Source organism: Hyposmocoma kahamanoa, unplaced genomic scaffold (assembly GCF_003589595.1).
Source record: "Hyposmocoma kahamanoa isolate Upper Pololo Valley unplaced genomic scaffold, ASM358959v1 160, whole genome shotgun sequence".
Taxonomy (NCBI): Eukaryota; Metazoa; Arthropoda; class Insecta; order Lepidoptera; family Cosmopterigidae; genus Hyposmocoma; species Hyposmocoma kahamanoa.
The window spans coordinates 8,124,149-8,145,381 of NW_020653575.1; the positions used below are offsets into that span (position 1 = coordinate 8,124,149).

General features: G+C 36.1%; 1 protein-coding gene across 3 annotated transcripts in view; it reads left to right on the plus strand.

Annotated features, from left to right (window-relative positions):
• The window catches only part of LOC113225398 (calcium/calmodulin-dependent protein kinase kinase 1), an 84,629-nt gene that overhangs the window by 32,197 nt on the left and 31,199 nt on the right, over nt 1–21,233 (plus strand). The window contains exon 1 of one of the 3 annotated variants that reach the window (XM_026457702.1): nt 9,049–9,113. The exons of the other annotated variants lie outside the window; for them this stretch is intronic. Within the exon in view, the coding sequence (XP_026313487.1) occupies nt 9,088–9,113 (26 nt within the window). The 5' untranslated portion in view covers nt 9,049–9,087. Of the gene's footprint in view, nt 1–9,048; nt 9,114–21,233 lie in introns of those variants that run through there. 3 annotated transcript variants of the gene reach the window in all.

The window sequence follows — 21,233 nt, forward strand, 5'->3', positions numbered from 1 at the left end:
AAAATTGGCGCGGTTACGATTCAGTGGTTATTTACACGTACTTTTTAGGAATCATGTTGCGAAAACGACGCAACAGTATTTTTATTGGCACATTTAGCGATTTGTGCGCTGGCGTTTGAGATCAAATTTTTTTTACGGCTGCGTATGTAGTGCGAGTATTATGAGAATTAATGAATTCGACATCATCGTCGACTTTTATACGTCTCTCTGCGGGGATAGCAGAGGCCTCAGACCAGGGCAAAATTTTTAAACTTTAAAATTGAAGTAATCGCTGCAGTGTTTCGAAGCGTAGGTCAATAGGTAAGTCATGGGTAATTAGGAAATAATCATTTTCCCACTTGGTTACCACTGGCCTGATGTAATGAATGAAATAAATTAACACGTATCGAGTTGTTTGGTTTTCGCGATTGTTATATACAGGAAATGAAACCATTTTTCCGGATGTAAATCGCGTACCTATATTTGTTTTTTGTAACAAATCAAGGTTCAACCTATAAATTAATATGTTTTTATTTTTATTTATTCAGAAGCCGTGGTAGCGTAATGGTAGTGATTGGTGGGTTACAATCCGAGCTCGCACGTGTTAGTTTCTCGGAATCCATGTGCGAAATTATATTTGAAATTTATGAAAACTGCAAGTCGAAGAAGGTTCACAGCTCTCGGTAAACGTAAGAAGTTCCCAACCCGCAGTGGCCCACTATGGCGGACTATGGGCAAAACCCTCGCCTTAAACGCCATCCGTGCCCAGCAGTTGGACCTATTAATGGGTTGGTGACCGTGATAACTATAATTATTAATACAAAGATCGAACACTCAGAGAAAAATCCTTCGATCCGACCGGATTCGAAAATAATTGAATATCAATTCAATGAATATTTGAATACAATGAATAGCGACATCTCTAGCCGGGGCTGGTAGCTGTAAAGGTATCTAACTGGGTGCCAAAATATCATAGATTTCTCATAGATGGCGCTACGGCTAAAAAGTCATTGAAAAACCAAATACAAAGATACGACGCAAGCACATAGAAAAATTCGTGATGTCCGCTAGTTCGTTCCGTGGCTTAGTTGTTATAGCGTCTGGCACAGTATGCTAGAAGACGTCGGTTCGAACCCGGTCGGAACGAAGGAATTTGTTCTGAGCGCTCGATCTTTGTATTTATAAATTATAATCAACTAGCGGAGTAAGGTCACAAAAAATTTGGACTGTGATAATTTTTATTTTATTTAATATCATATTTTCATTACCATGATATCATTGACTTACAATTATATGGACGTCGGGTCCGCGCTAAAAAGTGTCCGCACTTGTAAGGCGCTAAAATCGTATACAGAGCGCGACACTCCGCTTTAGTCTTCATTTGTTCTACGGACAGCGCGATACTGCGATGACATTACAATTTAAATTTCGAATAGGTTGACTTGGGACATTTTTTTCGTGGTTTTTGTATTAGACCCGTCGTCCATTTATTTATAAGTCAATGCATGATATACATATTTTTTGCGAAAATACTCCACACCATTTTGTTCCTTCCTCAAATTCAAAAATTCCTCGACTCGAATCTACAGACCGAGTGAGATGCGGTCTCACGATAAAATGGGTGTATATACGCATTTATTTAGCCATAAAATGGAAACATGTTTCCCATATTTTAAACTGCTCATTGCTCATTGGCACCACGCCCCGCCAGAGTAAATCTGACCCGGACAATGCCGGATATACCAGGGGGCATAGTTTAAGGGAATGACACGCCCAGGATTGTGGAGAGGAAGACTAACCAGCCGCAATCGTTGGCCAGATTCCTGCAGGCTAGTCAGGGTAGTAACGGTCAGTTTTTGAGTAGGTGGTTAGGAATGAGCGTTGATAGCGTCGGCCTTCGTGCTACCGTAGTAGTTCATATATCCCATATTTTAATTCGCATATAGTTATTCGAAAAAGGTTTGCCCGAAATGAGAAAATATTCAAGTTATTTAAGTACGGAGATCGTAAGGATTGATACGGGCTAGAAGGTACCTGGGACAAAATAGGCTACGCGCCGTAATAACTTGTCCCAGCGATGCCTTTGACCGACAGATTACCAGATAAAGTTATTACCAGGGATCAAAATAGGCAGTGTAAATTTACCCAAACTTCAAATTATACATAGAGTGGATAATACGTCTTTGTGAAATTCCGGAATTATCAAAAAGATTTTTGCGTACAGTTATAAAACATGTTACGACAGAAAAGCCGTTTATTACAAGCTCGTAAGATCTGCTGACTCGGCCTGTAGCTCAGTTGGTAGAAGCGGCAGCCACGGTGAGGCAACAGACGCTGGTTCGTGTTTGTTCGTGGTTTAGTCGGATCCAAGGAATCTTTCTTTGTTTTTATTCGATCTTTTTTATTTATTTAAAATGCAAGTCTTGACAGTACACATTCCATTAGGTAAGTATTTATTGCTACGATACCTCGTATACTTAGTCGCTATTTTCACACATTGCAAAATATAATAATAAAAATACAATTTAGATTAAAATAATATATCATAAGAACGTAATTTAATCAAACAACTACTTAAGTTTGTCAATATAAAATTCATTTAAGTTATAAGAGCACGTGTCAATTAAAAATACTTCAATATTTCCAGTGAAATTTCGGTAATTTGTCTCATTTCTTAGGTACTCGGGACTATTCTGATAGACGGATATAGTACATTCTTATATCTAGACGGTTTTAACGAAGTGGGTACAGCAGTATTGAATTTTCATCAATAATAAAATATATTCATTATTGCACCAAATAAATACAACAGAAATATTACTTCATCAGAAGGTGAACAAAGGTGGACTTGTCTCTAAAAGACATCTCTTCCACTAACCCAGGGCTGTAAGAGCTAAGGTTATAAGCGGGCAACGGTGTGCAAGAAAGAATGAGAAAGAAATATAATAAACTACATTAATGGAATAACAAAAAATTGCCGTTACTTATAATAAACCATAACAAATAGTACACATACACAAATAAATTTGTAAAAAAATAACTTGATTCGAAAGAGAGCAAGAAAGTGCGCTGGCAACCTTTTCTTGAAAGAAGCGATAGACGAGCTGGACTGGGTGTGGGAAGGGAGTCCGTTCGACAACTGCCTGAGAAGAAAGAGTTAAAAAAGAAATTTGTTCTACAGCAGGACGAACGGCGAGGGGGAGGGGGTAGCAGCTGGAACCAGAGACGAATGTATGCAGGGAAGTTAGCTTCATAAAGTATGTTAAAATGGGTGGACAGGATATGCACATCACGGCGAAGGCGAATTGGGAGCCATTTTAACCGAGCGCGAAGTTAGAAGCTAATGGAGTATTTTTACTGAAATATATGAATATTATGGTAGTAAAAACCATTACGACATTCAGTAAAACAAATCTTTTAAATACACTGTCAGAGTAAAATAATAATAACGTCCCAAACAAATACACCAATTTCCTAGTCTCAAAATGTGATATGTATTATGAGTATCGGAACAACGGAATTTACTCCGGGGCACTAACTAAAAAAAGTTCATTTTAAAAATTGGTCCTACCGGGAATCGAAGCCAGAACCTCCTCGTCAAGCATCCACAGAACATACCATTGGGACACGGAGGTCATCAAAAGTAATTGCCAGTTTTTCGTATTAATAGTATAAAACATATTACTAAAGGTATCCACTCTTTGTGTATTACTTGCTTGAAGTTTAGATAAGTCTACTCGACCTGTTCCGATCTCTGCTGATTACGCTCACATTACTGTGGGATTAATTTATCTAGGCAACAGAATAAATAAGGAAAATAATATTCCAAAACAAAGATAATAAAGAAGTCATTCAAATATCATATTTTAAATTCTATAATTGACAAAGAAAAGACATAAAAACACAATGTTACAAAGGACACATACAAATAATCTAGAAGACATCTAAAAGAGATCTCTTTCAGTTAACTCTAGATGAGGTGAAGACAGACACTAGAAGAATAAAAAATGAAACTATCTTATAGGTGTCACGACCGGCTGAAACTTTGGTTTTTGGTAAAAAAAAGAAATAAAAGCGATTTAGGTCGGAAAAATTGTTTCATTTCCTGTACAACAATCGCGGAAAAACTAAGAACTCTATATTGTACAACAAATTTGTCAAGATAAAACATAAATGATAGATTGTAAATTCGAGTGACATACATAAACAAATTATATTTATAATTATTAATACAAAGATCGTACAATTAGAAAAAATTCCTTGGATCCGGCTGGATTCGAATCGACGTCTTCTAGCAAACTTCGAGCAAACAAATGGAGTGATTTCACAAAAAATAATTGAATATCGTAGTTGTAAAACAGCCTGACATTCAATAAAGACTTGATTAATTACATCTACTTTAAGAGCGGCTGCCGCGGTAATGCAACAGACGCTGCTTCAAGTACAGTCAGATCGAAGGAATTTTTCTTTCTGTTGTTCGATCTTTGTATGATTATAATAACAATATAAAATTTAATCTAAACAAATGATTAGTTTATACACATATTTTATTAGTGCCACAGATTAACTAACTGTCACTTTCGACAAGAAACGTTATTTTTATTTGCGTTTGAATGACGCTACCGACGGACTGTCGCATTCCGCATACGAGCTGCACAAACGGCAACAGAATTGTGGACAAATCTAGAATTGGATTGAGGAAATAGAAATACCCTACACATGCGATACAAACCGTTTTCAAAAGTGGATGCCAAAATATCTTGAGATCCTCATTTTTTTCTAAGTGTGGAAAAAGTGTGGAAAATAAAATTTAAATACTTTAATAAATATAAATACAGCCAATTCGGGTAACTTTGAATCGTGGTGTAACTTTGAACGTAGTTGCGTAAAAGATTTAAAAATTTATTTTATGTATGGCAATGTTTTATTTTTAGTATTGAAACTGTGTAAATTGGAACAAAATTGTTAAACTAAAGTTATGAAAGAAAAAAGTAATGTTAAATTGTATTTTTTTAAACTTTCGCGGTATTTTCTTGGCGAAAGTAGTTTGGTGTGATTTGTTGCTCAGTTTTAGAAATGGAATTAAATATATAAATCTGAATATGGACTGGTAAGTTTTGGTTTCCACACTTAAGTAGAGGTTTATATATCGCTTTTTTAAAGAATAATTTAATTTGGTTTTGTATTTACGCGTAAAACGAATTAAATTTTGACGACGTTACCAAACAGAGAAATTTGGGTAACTTTGAATGTGTTTGACTGTGTTTTTAGAGAAGAGGGTAGTCTGTTTCCAGGGAGAGTTCTAAAAGTTACTCCGTTGGAAATTACTGTCTCAGTGCTCCAAAAATGCTTTTTAGGAGGTTGGTCTTGGCCCTCTAACGTTGAGATATGTCAAGTTAATAAAGCCGATATTGTTAATATTATAAAAGAGCAACAGCTATCTAGAAAAGGCGGCCGTATTTATATTGATGACGACATTTTATTCAAGGAGTGGGTGAATAGATTTTTGTTATGTATTTACTTTGCCTAAAATAATTGTTATAGGTGATTCATTTTGATCTCGTTTGATAGCTAAATAAGCGTAGAATTTATTATTAAACAGAAAATTTTCATTTTTATTCGCATTAATTAAAAAATCTAGAAAAAAAACAAGTTTTCATTTCAACTAAATTAGTTCGTCTTGTTTTATTATGGCAATACCAAGTCAAATGTCGTTTTTGAACGCACTGTCAGGAATATTTGGACAGATTCACATCTAAAAAATATGAATATGTCGTATAATCTTACACAAACTGTAAAATATCTAGAAAATATACGGTATCCATATCGAAGGCTAATCTTATTCAAAGTTATCCAAAATTCAAGGCAACTTTGAATGTGACTTTTGGAGCAAATCTAGAACAGTTTTGTTGAATAATTACTAAATTCCTTCTATAAGAACGAGAAAAGAGCTTAAAAGAACACTATTCGGTTAATAAAGTAATTGTTAAGAAACATAATTAAATTTGAAATTATTAGAAAAACGCAAAAAATGTTCAAAGTTACCCGAATTGACTGTACTTATAATAAACAAGGAAAAAAAAAAACAAAATATAACTTTAAACCCGTTAAAGTCCACAGTCGGCATTTCTAGAGTAGTCGCTTGTGCTTCAATAGCTTTGATATGTAAAGAATATCAAAAATAAAGGACAACATGTACCAAAACTTTTTCATATCATTGTTTTACAATACCAAGTGACGGGACGAACGAGTCGTGCGCCTGGCGGTAAGCGACACGCCTATCCATAACAGTTGCAGTGCCACTCAGAGTTTTCAATCACAAAGGTATCAGGGGCAGTGCCACTGCGTCCATCACACTAAGACATAAGTCGACAAGTCCCATGTGCCTGTAATTTCACCAGCACCAAACCGGAACGCAGTAATGCTCACATTACTGCCTGGCGGTAGTCCAATCCAGTATCAATGGTGAAGCTTTCAAATCACTATCTCTGTAAATACATTAGCGTCCATTTGTCAAATGCTTTTGACTTGCAATCAAAATGTTAATAAAATGGTTTTGGTTTTCGAACGAAGATTGACATATCACACGCTCTAACGACTTTTGACAATAAATTATGCATTTTTATATTCACTGACATTTTTGTTGACCAAATAAATATTTATACTTTAAAAAAATGACAACTTGCGAATTAGGTTGACCTTTCTTCATTCAAGTTGAGAAATAAATTATAATATCATACGTAAAAAACTTTGTAACAATGTCGTTAGCAAGATGATCTTCGATATTTGTTGTAATCTTTTTTTCTGTTTTTTTTTATTATAATATTATTTATTTGAGAACACGATGTAACATTTATTAAAAGCTTCATCTCATTTATGCGTAGACGTAATTTCTTAAAAATGTTTATATATATGTAAAAGATAAGTGCTCATTTGACCTCCATCTCACGTGTTGGAAAGCGTTAATGAGTCGACGTTGGAGCATGCACTCGTAAACAATAACTAAGTCAGGTCAGCGAATAAGGCTGCAGGGAATTCCACTCCATAGCCATTCGCTATTTAAATGTGGAAGCGTAACACTTCGTGCGAATCTTTGGAATATACACATGGGGATGGAACCCCAGCCTACGTGGGCGGGGCGGGGACGGCGGAATTAAATCGTGTAATTCAATCGCACACTTCAGTTTTCATGTACGCTTAGCTGCAAACACGTAGGTGCTTTCATAAGTATTCTATATCCTACTGCATAACAAAGAGCTCAGTGCAGCAAACAATCCTTACCTTTTAAAGATTAAGATGAATTTTAGAAGAAAAACCATCCTCGCTTTTTGTGTCATAACGCCACTAGTTCATGTGAGCCTTGAGCCTTTGTCGGCGCCTCATTATCCGGTACTAAGCCACCAAAACTTGTTATCTCGACTTAACTCATGCGAAGCACAATACCCATTATAACTTCGGAGATCGTCAAATATCGACGTGTATCAGACTCCAGAACATTCCTTAATATTACGGTCAATTTTGACAAGCGCCGCGTTGAATTATTCAAGAGCCAAGACATTGCCGAGTTGGCTCTCTAAGTGAAATGTAAACAACTTTTGGTACATGTACACGTATACAAGAAGTGCTCACGTGGAATATGCTATGAAGTTTCAGTTAGTAATATATTAATAATAGTCCTGACATATAGAACAAGGTACAAGCGACCTGCATAAATGATTCTAGTACCGTAGTTAATAAAACAAATATGGTAACTCCGTACAAATGTATCAACGCTGCTGTAAAGACGCACACATTCGAAAATCTCGCAGTGCACCCGCGCTGCATAACACTAGTCGTCGCACGCAGCTTTCATTATTATGCGAATCATTAGTGCGCGTACATACAAGCCGCGCTGTTATATTAGTATGAAGTTACCATACTTGTCTTATGTTACTATGCCAGTACCTACCAAGGCGTATGGGTGAAATAAGACATAAAGGGACTCTTCATATGAAAATAAAGTTTAAATATGGTTTAAACTCTCGCCGGAGAAGTCAAAGTTTATTTAATTTTCAACAACATTTATATGTGACCTGACATAAAACGTAATAACATAATATTTAAAAGTCCGAAAACAGTAAATGTGTGCAGAAGTTTAATTTCAAAGGAAATTTAATTTAATTATACATATATTTTGGACATTACCCATCAAGTTCAGATACGTTTTAGAGTTAAACATCGTAACATCGGTTTACTTACTTGCTCGTACTTTAGCAATTGTAATGAATATTTATAGTGTGTACTAAACACTTGCCTAAGTCGTACGTAACTCAATTATAGGAATCAATTGTTACATTCGACCGGCGTCGCGTCTCACGCCGATCAGCCGCCGGCGCCGGGGCCGCCCCAGGCCAGTTTCGACAACGCGGGCAAGTGTAACCCTCGATACTCGATGGCTTGCTCTGGAATTGTTTAGAGTGTCCTTAAGTACTTAATTAAATATTCCATTAATGAATTGGGCTGACCACTTTTGCAACTTTTACGAGTACCTCGATGTAGGTAATGTACCGTCGCAGAAACCGAGAGGCGCTGTTTCTTGTTGATAGGTTTACTAGATTTTCTTTGAATGTGTAGTATCATGCAACCAAATGATAACTTTAGAAACGATTACTTTCAAAGACATTTTACAAATCGAGGCTGTAAGTTATGGATTCAAGTAAGAATGACATATTTGTATTTCGTTTGTTATCGGTGTTTCGCTTCGGATGTGAGCAGTGAGCGGCTTGCCATAGGCAAACCGGGTGCTTGCTTATCTTATCGCGCAGTCATGCTGCTGTGATTTTATTAAATGCCCATTATTGGCTAGTGCACTCTCCTCCACGCGCCCGTCGGAGATTGAATTTTATTATTAACTTCTTAAAATTAGTTTTCATATTCAAAAACTTAAAATACACACTAGTTTGTTATAATCATTAAACAAAGATGGAACACTTGGAAAACATTCACTTCGATCCGACCGGCTTCGAACCAACATCTCCTAGGAGCGAATAAACTGAACTCACGAATTTTTCCAAGTGCTTGTTGCAGATTTTTGTTTTGGTTTGCCGTAGCGCCATCTATGAGAGAGCTATGAAAGTTTTTCCTCACTCAGAGAGGTAGGTACCTTTACACTAACCAGCCGCTGACTAGAGATGTCACTTTAATAATTGTAATTAAGTTTTATTAAATTTCAGAATGTTTCACCACCACGACATTAGTTATTTTTTGAGAAATTGCTCGACTAGTTTGTATAATTATTAAACAAAGGTGGAACACTTAGAAAAAAATAACTTGGATATTTATTTACTAATTATAACAGTGGCGTTAATTCACAAAAATCTTTTTTAATACAGTTGCTCAAAATGTGGTATTTTTCGTACTACAAATCGTGCCGAAAGTTGGATTTTTCGTGTACTAGTGCTTTTTACTTTTCCATTTTTTTTATTTACTGTTGTTTCAAGTCTTAAATATAGAACTAAAGAGATTGTATATTGTACCCGTAAGTCGTCATTAAACCTTATATTTACTTACAAACATCTTATTTGTTTAAATTGCAAAGGTTTTTTATAAAACAACGGGTTACATTTAAAAATACCAAAATATTTTCCATGAAGATGGCTGATTGAGTATTAACAATGACCGGAGGTGAGTATTACGCGAAACCGCTGCGCGCCGCGCCACTAAAATAGTAATTTTAATGTGGCTGAATATTGGCAACAGTTGCCATTGTACTCTGAAATTTTATCAGACAAAGAAACAAAATGAGTTTTATTTTTAAATACTGTTTTATTATATTTTCAATGTAGTTTTTTCGCAAATGTATTAAAAAACGTCGTTTCATACACGTGCGGATTTGTCTTGACCCTCGCCTCGAGACTCGTGAATAATGACTAACTTTCCGCACTTGTATCAAAAATAACTATTAATATCATCGTGAAAACATCCTGACATTCAATAAAACATAATTAAGATAAGATAAGATAAGATAAATTTATTTCAATATGAATTAAAAATCAAATAATGTGTGAAAACGTGAAAGTTGAAATCAAAGTATATTATCAATGTTTTATAATATTATTGCACTATGACATTTATCACTGATGCTCTCAGGAGAGCTTTTGCTTGACGATTTGACACGTGGTTGAAGAGCTTTTGTGCAACTTTTCCAGCAGGTATTATTGTAGAGAGAGACAGGGAGGTACTTAATTATTTCTTTAACCTAATCAATAACGCTATAAGTAAATTGACAGCAACTTTGTATAAAATCACCAATGTTGGGTGTTTATAATAGGTGTGAACGTTAAACCAGTTTTTCCAGTGGCTTCTCTGACCTCCGATCCTCGCAACCTTCACCGCCACCACGTGAGGTGGAGCGCGGTGACACACGCACGGCTCTCCTAGCTTAAACCATATTGTTCTTATTTTATGATGTATTACTACTTTTTGTGAAAATACTCCACCAGTTTTCTGTTATTATTAACACAAAGAAAAATTCTCTCGAACCAACGACTTTTTTCGGCAAACCGGAGCTGTCGCTTATTGTTGTAGACATAAATTATAATAATTAACTGCCTCCTGGGTTCGGTTCTCGGGAAATATTTGTATGCTGTTTGTTTATTTATTGTTTGTTATTTCTCTCGTGAGTTTGGGTGCAATTTGTGGTTGTCTATGGTACCCGCGATACAGGGTTTCCATAGTTCGGGGCTAGGAGTGTAAAAAGAAATTATAGGAAATTAATAATATAGCTGTCCTACATCGAGTTCTTAAGTTTTCGCGATTGCTAAACATTGGAAATGCCACCTTTTTTTTATTTATTTAAATAGCCCTGCTGTTTTTTTCCGAAACGAACCTTCCATGCAGGTCCTATGGTCACGGCTGACTCAGATGGTATTGAATCTGAAACACTTTCAATTCCAATATTTGTCCAAAGTTTTTAAAGAAACTTCTTTTCATAAACCATAAAATTTCAAAAGCATGTCAAGCTTGACATTTCGCACTTTAGTTCTTATCGAATTGCTTGACTGTTAGACGGCCAATGTTAGGGTCCTAATTCGAGTGTTCAAATTTTTGCTTTTAACTTTAATTTGAAATTTACGTGCTACATAACTTTCTTTAGGCTTTAGCGAAGGGCAATAAATGGAATTGAGCTCGAAATACGTAATTTTATATTTAAAACGTAACATGACGCCGACAACTCTCGCCTAAAAATACGGTTAAGTATTGAAAATTAGTCTTACGCTTCAAAAACATTCCGTATCGATCATCACAATATGAGAATAACAAAGAAATGGATGACCTTTACCGTACATTCCTCACGACAACAAGTCAAGATCGATCGAATTCCCATCGAACTTTTAAAGTAATTTAATACTCTGCAACTAATGGATCGCTAATAGATAAATGAAGCGGTGCAGTATCAACAAAGATTGATGGCCATTTACTGGATCCGGGTGGATCGATAGATAATTAGAGGAAGCGAACTATTGTGTGCGGAAACTAGAACAAACATGGTGGAATACACTAATATGCCACTCTGTTTGCTCATGTCCTGTGTTGACAACCATGTTTAGGCTAACTGTGCCCGTAGCATGGAAGAATATGTGTTATAAACCTCCCCGTGATAATATTTAATTCGGTTGATAAATCTAAGTTTGCTTATTTGATAATGAACTATTGTTATACATTTTGAAGAACAAGGTCAACGATATTAAATTGCGTATATAGCTATGTTTAATCATCGTCGCGAAAACCATGAAATAAAAAATGTCTTTTCATCTCGTTTGTCGCACCTAATTTTTACGTTGATAAAATTACTGCGTAAATATTTTAAAATCAGCTGTAACCTTGCAGCCATGTTTGGCACTGTGTTAATCTTTTGCAGTCATTGGTCGCCGGCGCTCGCGATGACATAAAAATGTGACGATACGGTGCTCGCCATGTTCACTATTGTGATAAAAATTAAAATACCGGTTTATCACTCGAATTTGATAGCTAAATGTGGATATAATAGCATTATCGAGGCGGCATACTACGGGAGCAGGTGATGCTTTATGAAGGGCGAACCGACGTTATGTTTTTTTATTTGCAATACGCGCTTCTTATTGATGATCATAAATTGTCACTACCTTAACACAATATGTTAACGCAGAATATTGACTCTTTTTATATCTATTCAAAAGGTTTTTAGAGTGTTTATTTTAGTGTGTATATATTATTTAATTTAAATGTTGCATTATCATCTGAAGTTAATATTTCATAGTTAAGTACAAATTTCATTCGACCCTCGCTTAACTTTAAATCTCATTGTCCTTAGACGTAATTTAGACATAAATCTCCAATAATAAGCTCTTGGAGTCCTGCCACCCTAATATAACAGGAACCAGAAATCGAAGAAGAAAGAAGGGAGAGGGGTAGGCCGATAGCAATTTTCTACTTAATTGGTTTTCAATCTGTCCCGTCCCGCAAGACGAGTTCACTGTCTAAGCAATTTACGAGGAAACAAGTATACGTCTCACAATGTGTTTAGCTGAAGAATAGTTCAATAGTTCAAAATGACTATAAATTGAACCTCTACGATATTGCACTGATTTCTCCAAAAGTTTCTGTAGTCTATTGTTATAGCAAAAATCTGCCACTTTTGCGGCTCTTACTTAATATAGTCCCAAAGATTTGGACGCAGTTTGCTCTTGAAACTTCTTTTTGAATTCTGCGGGTGTTGCAGAGTTTGTTACGAAAGCAATACATTTTTCAATGACGATACGTTGCTCTATTTTAGCCTGTAAGGTGTGGGTGTCGTGTGTACATTGGGCGCAGTGATCTTACTTGCTTAACGCGAGTCGAGTAAAGCTCGATGGCTATCCAGCCACATCTCGTGGCGGAACATTTGATTGAACCCCATTAAATGTCCTCTATTTGGAATTAACATTTATATAACTTAAAGTTACTTTGATTGAGGATTTCATTCTAAATTTCTCTATTGAAATTCAGCTCTTTAAGAGGATGATAAGTACTTACCGATGAAAAAAAATAGAATGCGTACGATGGAAATTCTTTACGAAGCATCGTAAAATAGCGGCAATATTTTAAGGTATTCGGATATTTCAACATTTTGAAATGATTTGAGACACTTGAAAAGAATTGTGTAAATGTATTTCAGATACGCGCCTTTCTAAATAAAAAATAATAAACGCTAGGTAAAGCGCTCACATTCCTACACCGTATGTGGCTTAGCTAGAATTTAATTAATTAGGATTGTCAGACTAATAGAACTATGTTCTAGACGCAATTACGTCGACGCAAACAAAACCAACGCGCTGCTTGCGGTGTAAACCTAATTAAATAAAGGTTTGTTCGGTTGTAAATATACTTAGAGGTATACATTGAAGGTGTAAATAAGAAAGAATTTTGAAATTAAGCTCTGTTTTTAGAATTACAGAGATTTAAATGAGGTACGATTTTACTTAACTAAGGTTACATACACTAGATGCAAACAACACAAGACAGATCGTTGTACCGTTCTTTGAGGAGGCCTATGTTCAGCAGTGGACGTGTTTCGGCTACAATGACGATGATGATGAACCTAAGCCATTTATAAATAAAAACATGAAACATGAAAAACAAATACCTTTGTATTGAACGTTTTTATATTATAGCATTATAAATTACCAAATTTTTTAACTGTAGTGTGTGTGTGTGTGTGTTGTATCTTTTAATTAGTTAATTTTGATTAATTGGTGTAAATTTCATTAGAGCGAATTTCGTTTTAATGAAGTTTATAAGTACTTCAGTTACTTTTCATTTTATCATATTTTGACTTGAAAATTCTGATATTCATTTTTCACATTATATATTTGACATAATGTTAAATTATAATATTTCTTTGTTGGTATTTTGATGAATTTGTAGTTTGTGTATATCAAAATGATACACCCTTTTGAAAAACTTTGAGTAATCAAAGTTAGCGTACTCAACCTACAATGATTTATTAACATCGGAATCTGGAGGCCACATTCATGTCCCCGACAATCCATGTAAACTTCGTACTAATCTCCCCAACCACACCAGCTCGTCTACGCATTAGTATCGTCACACCTACGTGTGTATGTTGGTATTAATTCTCACTGATTTCAAGCATTTAATTTCTTTTTTCCTTACACACGCCGCATATTTACGTTTTGCTGAAACCATAACCCAGTTTTAGAAAATTTAAATTGTTTAATAGTATTCTTGCCGTACACCATTAAGGTAAATTCCGATGTGTCGGACACATTAACTAACTTTAACTGGTTTTAAAAAGATGTCGTGAAAATTTACATATACAGTAGAGGTATAACAATTTGTGAAGAGTGTGGTTTTGTAAGAGTGTTCTATTTGTAATGCAGTTTTTTTACGTTGGCACCGTACAGAGAATTTCCAAGTTATGGCTGTGTTAATTTGGCAGATTACATGACTAAATTGCTAATTAAATAAAACAAATCAGGTAAAGGCTAAAATATAGAGGGAACCGTTGATAAATAATGTTGTGTTGATTACCGAGTGAACCAATATCAGATTGTAAATAAACATTCAAAATGCAATCAGCCGCGCGTACACAAAACATAGAGAAGCGTAAATTGAATGAGATACCTATAGCCATTTCGCCATTGCAACTGAAAAGTTCAGCTATTAAATTCTAGGAATTAATTTTGTATATTTCGTGCTTTTATTAGGAAAAGGTTATTTCTGAAGACTCTCTATTGCACGGTGCTTTAATCTAAATTGGCTCTTTAATAAGACTTGACATGAGAGGTAACTCACGGTTTCTTAGCAAACCAGGTTGAAGGGAAAAATAACAATCGTTATTTTGGCGTATGACCGGACCGACGTGAAATCTAAAGCAAATAAACGTACTTAGACATTTACTTTGAAGAAAAATTCGCCATTAACTGTTACATTTTACTTCTTTTCCCTACAGACTAATAAAAACAATTTCCTTTCTCGAAGCGCGATGGAATACGGAAATTTAGTGATGTCAGTTTTATGTAGTCTAGACGCGCGTCAGTACTTTCCACGATTTTACTATCTGTTTTGTTCTAAAAACGCCAAATTAACTAAGTACCTCATGTGGTTAAATATTGAAAATAACTATTCAAAATAAATAACTAGGACAGTTGATTAATCACTCCAATTGAAAAAAGAGCAAATATTCTTATTTTTGACAGTCCACGTACTACCTACAACGTAGGTAAATAGGTAAAACTTACATGATTAAATACTGTGGAAAAGTCTTTACGCCAAGTAATGACTGACCAATCTGTCGCAAAAACAAGAGCCGACGGCAGGTGTTCTTGTCTAACTCACTTTGCAAAGTTCAATATCTACAAAGAGAAACTGTAGTTTATTACTCGTAAAATCCAAGAAACAAATTAAGACCTTGATGTATTCAAGACGCGATTTATTGAATTACTTTTTAAATTACTTGAGCAGACGAATAAGGTTCTAGACATACGGGTAAAAATGTTCGTATGTGTTGTAAACGTTGGGTAAAAGTTCGGTTGCACGGTGTATTCGAAATTGAAATGCGAGTACGCTTGTGGTAAACCTTGCTCATTGAACATTGTGCGTCGTCCAAAAGAAACGTCGTTAATTCAGATTAACATTCTAACGTTTTCCTTGTTTGTACAGAACCTTTCAACCTCAAAACCCAAATGTATACACACTTTACCTTATTTAAGTCTCAAAAGGGACCACAAATGTATAACTTTAGAAGATTTCGCTCACGTTGCTCAAGGCGGTTACAACTCTCTCAAGCATAAGCCAAAGCCAATTTTGCTTGCCATATCTGTCGTCTTGTTGCAAAGGTGTTAATAATTTTAATCCGAACTGGAAATAATGTTCCGAAAGGGAAATTGGCCTTTATAAAGTTTACAACCAAATTAGTGAGTAGACGATGACGTGATAAATTTATGGTATTGCTGCTGGATTGCTTAAGAGAAATTGTTTCTCTCGTCTTTACTGGATTTTAGTAAGTAATTAAAACTATTTGTTGCCTTAATCATTACAAGGAGTTAGGGAGTTTCTAGTGAAGGACAAGATCAAAACTGTTTGGCTGACCGCGTTTTGCTGCGTTTGGAGATTTTTTTTTATATTACCAATTGACGGGACGAACAAATCGTGAGTCTGATGGTAAATGACCCGCCTGTCCGTAACAGTTACAGTGCCACTCAAGACTTTAAATCGCAGAGATCTGAGGGGCACAGCCACTGCGCCCGTCACTCTGAGTCGTAAGTTGACAAGTGCCTGTAATTTCACTAGCACCCTTACACTTCAAAACCGGAACGCAGTAGTGTTCACATTACTACTTGGCGGCAGAAATAATATAAGGTACTACCTGGACAAGTTCTTTCACAAAGAGCTCTACCGAAACTGAAGGAAACGAGAAATGTCTCATGCGCTTTTTATTGCCATAATTGTTGTCTTCCACCCTTACTTGCTAGAATAGAAACATAATCATTTGTGAATATTTTTACTCTGTGCAAGGAAATAAACCAGATAAAATTAATGTCCATTTGAAAGCATTGCAATGTAAGAGGAACTAGTCCCTCCCCGACTCGCTTGTTTCGCTGTGATTTCGAACACTCCCGGGATTCAGGGAGAAAGCCGATTAATAAAAAGCAGCCTCTCCCCAAAGGCTGTGTAGTTTTGCCTTGTTTCGACATGCGAGCTCTATTTGGGATAAACATGGCCAGAAAACATGAAATGTATAGAAAACAACCACTATTAAGAAAAACACGTTAATTAGAAATCCATATTTGTATCTTTATCTTCAGAGAAATCGAAAATGAAGGTTAATTAATCACAAAGCGTTTCAAATTTGTTACCATTATTCTGAATTGGAAAGCGATAGTGGGCCAATAAGTAAGACGGTTCCTTCCCAATTTAAATTCAGATTTTAATTTCTAAATTACGTATATTTGTTAATGTTTAATAACAGTTGATGAACCTCCATGTAGAAGAAGATTTCACGACCCCTAGAAATAGTGTAAAGTCTCCGACCCACATTGAACCAGGCAGCGAGGCGGACTGTGGCCTAAACCTAGCTGAGGGATGTATAATAAAGTTAATAATATTGATGTTGGTTCCAATCCAATAAAAACAAATTATTGAGTATTGAACATTGAAATAATTATGTTACACCTACCAACTAATAGGGGTTAAAGTATGAAATTGCCGATTTGTACTGAAAATCTAAATTGTTTCTTTTTTAAATTTTTAACAAATTTATTTAATCAAAATAGTTGCCATTATTATCTATACATTGCTGCCATCTAATGGGAAGGTTATTAATGCCTTTGCGATAGAACTCCGACGATCTAGACTGCACAAACTGTGTGAAAGCATTTTGTACTGCCTCCTGGGAAGAAAACTTCTTGTCACGTAGATAATTGTCCAAATCACGAAAAAAATGGTAGTCCGTTGGAGCAAGGTCTGGTGAATACGGAGGATGACGAATGGTTTCTAACTGCAGTTCCTGAAGGGTCAAAATGGTTTCTCGTGCTGTGTGAGGTCTCGCGTTGTCGTGGAGCAATAATGGTGAAGATCGATTCATGAGTCGGGGCTGTTTTACTGCTAGTTTTGTATTGAACGCAGCAATAGAATTCCCTCCATTATGTTTGACAGCTCATGTCTATATGTGCTCTCTGCGTTTTGTTAACTGAATATACCTAATACACGTGTTTCCATCTATTTTATTACCAAGCCAAAACCCTTCCAATTGCGCACTTTTTGTCAACATGGTTCGGTGTTCGGCACAATAGACATCTGCCGTTATTGCTTGACCAGATCGGAGAAAACTATAGTGAATAACACCATGCTGAGACCACCAAACAGTTACCATTACCTTTTTATTGGTAAGTTTTGCTTTAGGACACTGTTGTGGCATTTGACCTGGGGTCAGCCATTGCATTTTTCTTTTCCGGTTATCATAAAGAATCCACTTTTCATCACATGTTACAATTCGATCCAATATTCCTTCATTTCTGTACCGGTTCAACAAAGCAACACAAGTTTCAACACGCGTTTCTTTCTGCAGATCAGTCAAATCATGAGGCACCCATTTTTCGTATTTTTTTATTTTATTGATTTGACGCAAGTGAGTCAATATTGTGGGTATGGTAACGTTAAACCATGCCGCTAATTCCTGGGTAGTTTGACTAGGATCGGCTTCCACTATCTCTCTTAATTCATCGTTATTCACCTGTGTGGGCGGTCTTCCTCGTGGCTTGTTCTTTAAGTCGAAATTTCCATCACGAAAGCGTTTAAACCAAAATCGCACGGTGCGTTCATTAGTAGACCCCTCTCCAAACGCAGCATTGATATTGCGGGCTGTTTCTGCCGCGTTAGTTCCGCGTCGGAACTCGTATTCAAAAATCACTCGAATTTTCGCAGTATCCATCTTTCTTGTCTAAATTGAATAACAAAAACAATTGAAAGTCGATATTCAAATGTTTCACATTTAAAAAAAAAAATCACAGAAACCATTTGAAAAAAGTTTCATTCGAAAACCTCAAACCATGAAGATTCTATGAAAATTCAAAGAACCTATTGCAATAAAACGGCAATTTCATACTTTAACCCCTAATATTTACAACCAAAACGCTATGTACTACAAAACGCCCGGATAGATATAGACGTTTTGCATTCGTTCCGTAATGTTTTCAAAACAACATCCTCGAATCGCTTCACCGGTAATTCCATAAGTTCCATAAGTTAAGTTGTTGCTTATAAATTAAATGCTGTATACGCCTGTAATAGGTAGATATATGTACAAAACTAATGTAAAATCACACTGTTATCTAAGAGTTTATGTGCTGTTGATGTAACCTTAACCATAAAACAAATGCATAAATACGAAATCCAAAACTAAAAAGACTGTGTTCTTCTTGTCTTTTGAAAATTTTACTACATTTGAGACAAATGATAGTAAGCCCGCCAAAGCATCAGCTCTAAGTCAGTTTGGTGGCCACAACGTAAGTGGTCACGACACTGTGACCACAGTGATTACCGTCAGTGACGTCAGCGCAAAGTGTTGTGCCTTGTAATTTGGCCCACAGCGGGTGATACCAGCAATAAACTCAAAATGATAGCCTCCTTGTAAGAATCCGCCGACATGACGCGTACCGCTAATGTTATGAGACAACGTGACCGCAGTGTCGTCATCTGAAGGCTCAAGGCGTCGTACCGTGAAATATTTTCACAAGCACGCTTCCATGGACGCCTGTCACTCAGGTTCTGAGAAGCCTGTAATATAAACTGATCTCTTAGTTATTATCATGCTATTTGTAACATGATATGTCTCAAAATGAAGGGACCTCATTCACGTAGACGTAAGATGTGTTATTATTGTAGGTGGTAGGTATATTCATACGTGTTTATGCCGCCGAATAGTAAATGTGAGCGTGGAACTACGGGCATGTTGGACTTGTCAACTTTGCGTTTCAAGATGTCGCCGCAGTGGCATTGCCCCACTCTGATTGGCATCGCAACTGTTACGGGTGTTGCTTGCCACCAGACTCACGACTCGTTCGTCAAAAAAATTTCGTGTATTCACGATGGCTCCAGGTTTCACTTGAATATTCGTCACAGCATTTGAATATTCGTCACAGCACACAGCAGGGCGCATTCTTACCTAAGCACCTTATGTCTTACCATAAGCGTCATAGTGTTTTAAAATAAATTTTTGGCTTTCGTACAAAACAGTATCACCCAAAAAGCATTAACACCAACGGAAAATAAAATTATTACCAACATTAAAGTTTTGAGCCATTAAAAGTTTCCTTTTACAGCGAACGGTGGTTATACGAATTCCCGGCAGATTGTTCTAAAACATTGTTTCAAAGGTTTCAATGTTGCGGATTTTACTTTTCCAATAAAAATATTCCAGAATAATACTTCGCGACCTTCCAAAAGGTAGACTATTTTGGGGAGAAATACAATATAAATAAACACGCATTTTATTTTTGTGTGAATTGAGAGTTTGAAGCGAAGCGGGTGAGACATTGAGCTAAGGGAATGCATATTCATGAGTGGCGTTTGCCCGCGCGGCGAATCAGTGGAAACAACCGCCCGACAAGTCGGTGCTTTCCCGATCCACTCAACTTACGCAAACCGTAACACATTTCTGGCCGAACTGTGAACCGTCTGAACAGAAAACAAATGTATGAACAAACAGTGCGGATATCCAACCAAATGTTCGATATATTAAATATAAAATGCTACTTCATTCATTTCACCACATGGCACCCTCGGTTGCGGGTGTGAGCGAACAGACACAACTACACGTACGCTTACAGCTATTCTCACTCGTGTATTCACAACACGTGCATTTACATGTCAAATAGCTTATCTTAGATGCACTATGTGTATATAACTTGACTCATTGTCGTTTCTTATATGTTTAATCATCAATAACTGTAACATTTAGTCTCGCTTGTCAGCCCTGAATGAAGAGCAGCCCCTTAACCGCTATGGCAAAATCGCACGTTTAAAACAATACCGCCATTAAACGAAAATCTCGCTTTTACAAGTGTATATTTGTTTTCATAAACTTTGAACAAAATTTTCCGAAAGTAGACATTTTCTTTTAGGTTCATTTGAACGTGCGAAATGATTTTGATTTTAATATTTAATCTGCATTCATGTCATATTAGTGAAAATAAACTGTTTATTTATTTATCTATCTAGCTTCAGCGTGTCTGGCCTGTAAACGCTAAATAAATCCTGCCACAAGTAATAACACCCGTACTGTCTCATGGGATTAGATTCATTAAATGCGGCGATAGCGTTTTAAATGTACTGTATTTATTTATACCCCTTTTATACGATTAGGTCATTGACTTACAAATAAATGGACGACGGGTCTAATACAAAAACCACGAAAAAAATGTCCCAAGTCAACCTATTTAAACGTAGTGACAAGTAAAGGAATATGAAAAAGCTAAAACGTTTAGTTTAAATTGTAATGTCATCGCAGTACTGTCTAATTTTGCTTGCTTCGCTGTCAGTCGAACAAACGAAGACTAGAGCGTGAATGACGCTCTGTATACGATTTTAACGCCCTATAAGTTCGGACACTTTTTAGCGCGGACCCGACGCGACGTCCATATGATTGTAAGTCAATGGATAAGGTACAAAATAGTGCTTGTTCAGTCGCATATGTACGAAATGAATAATGAATTATGTTATAGTTATTTTAGTGC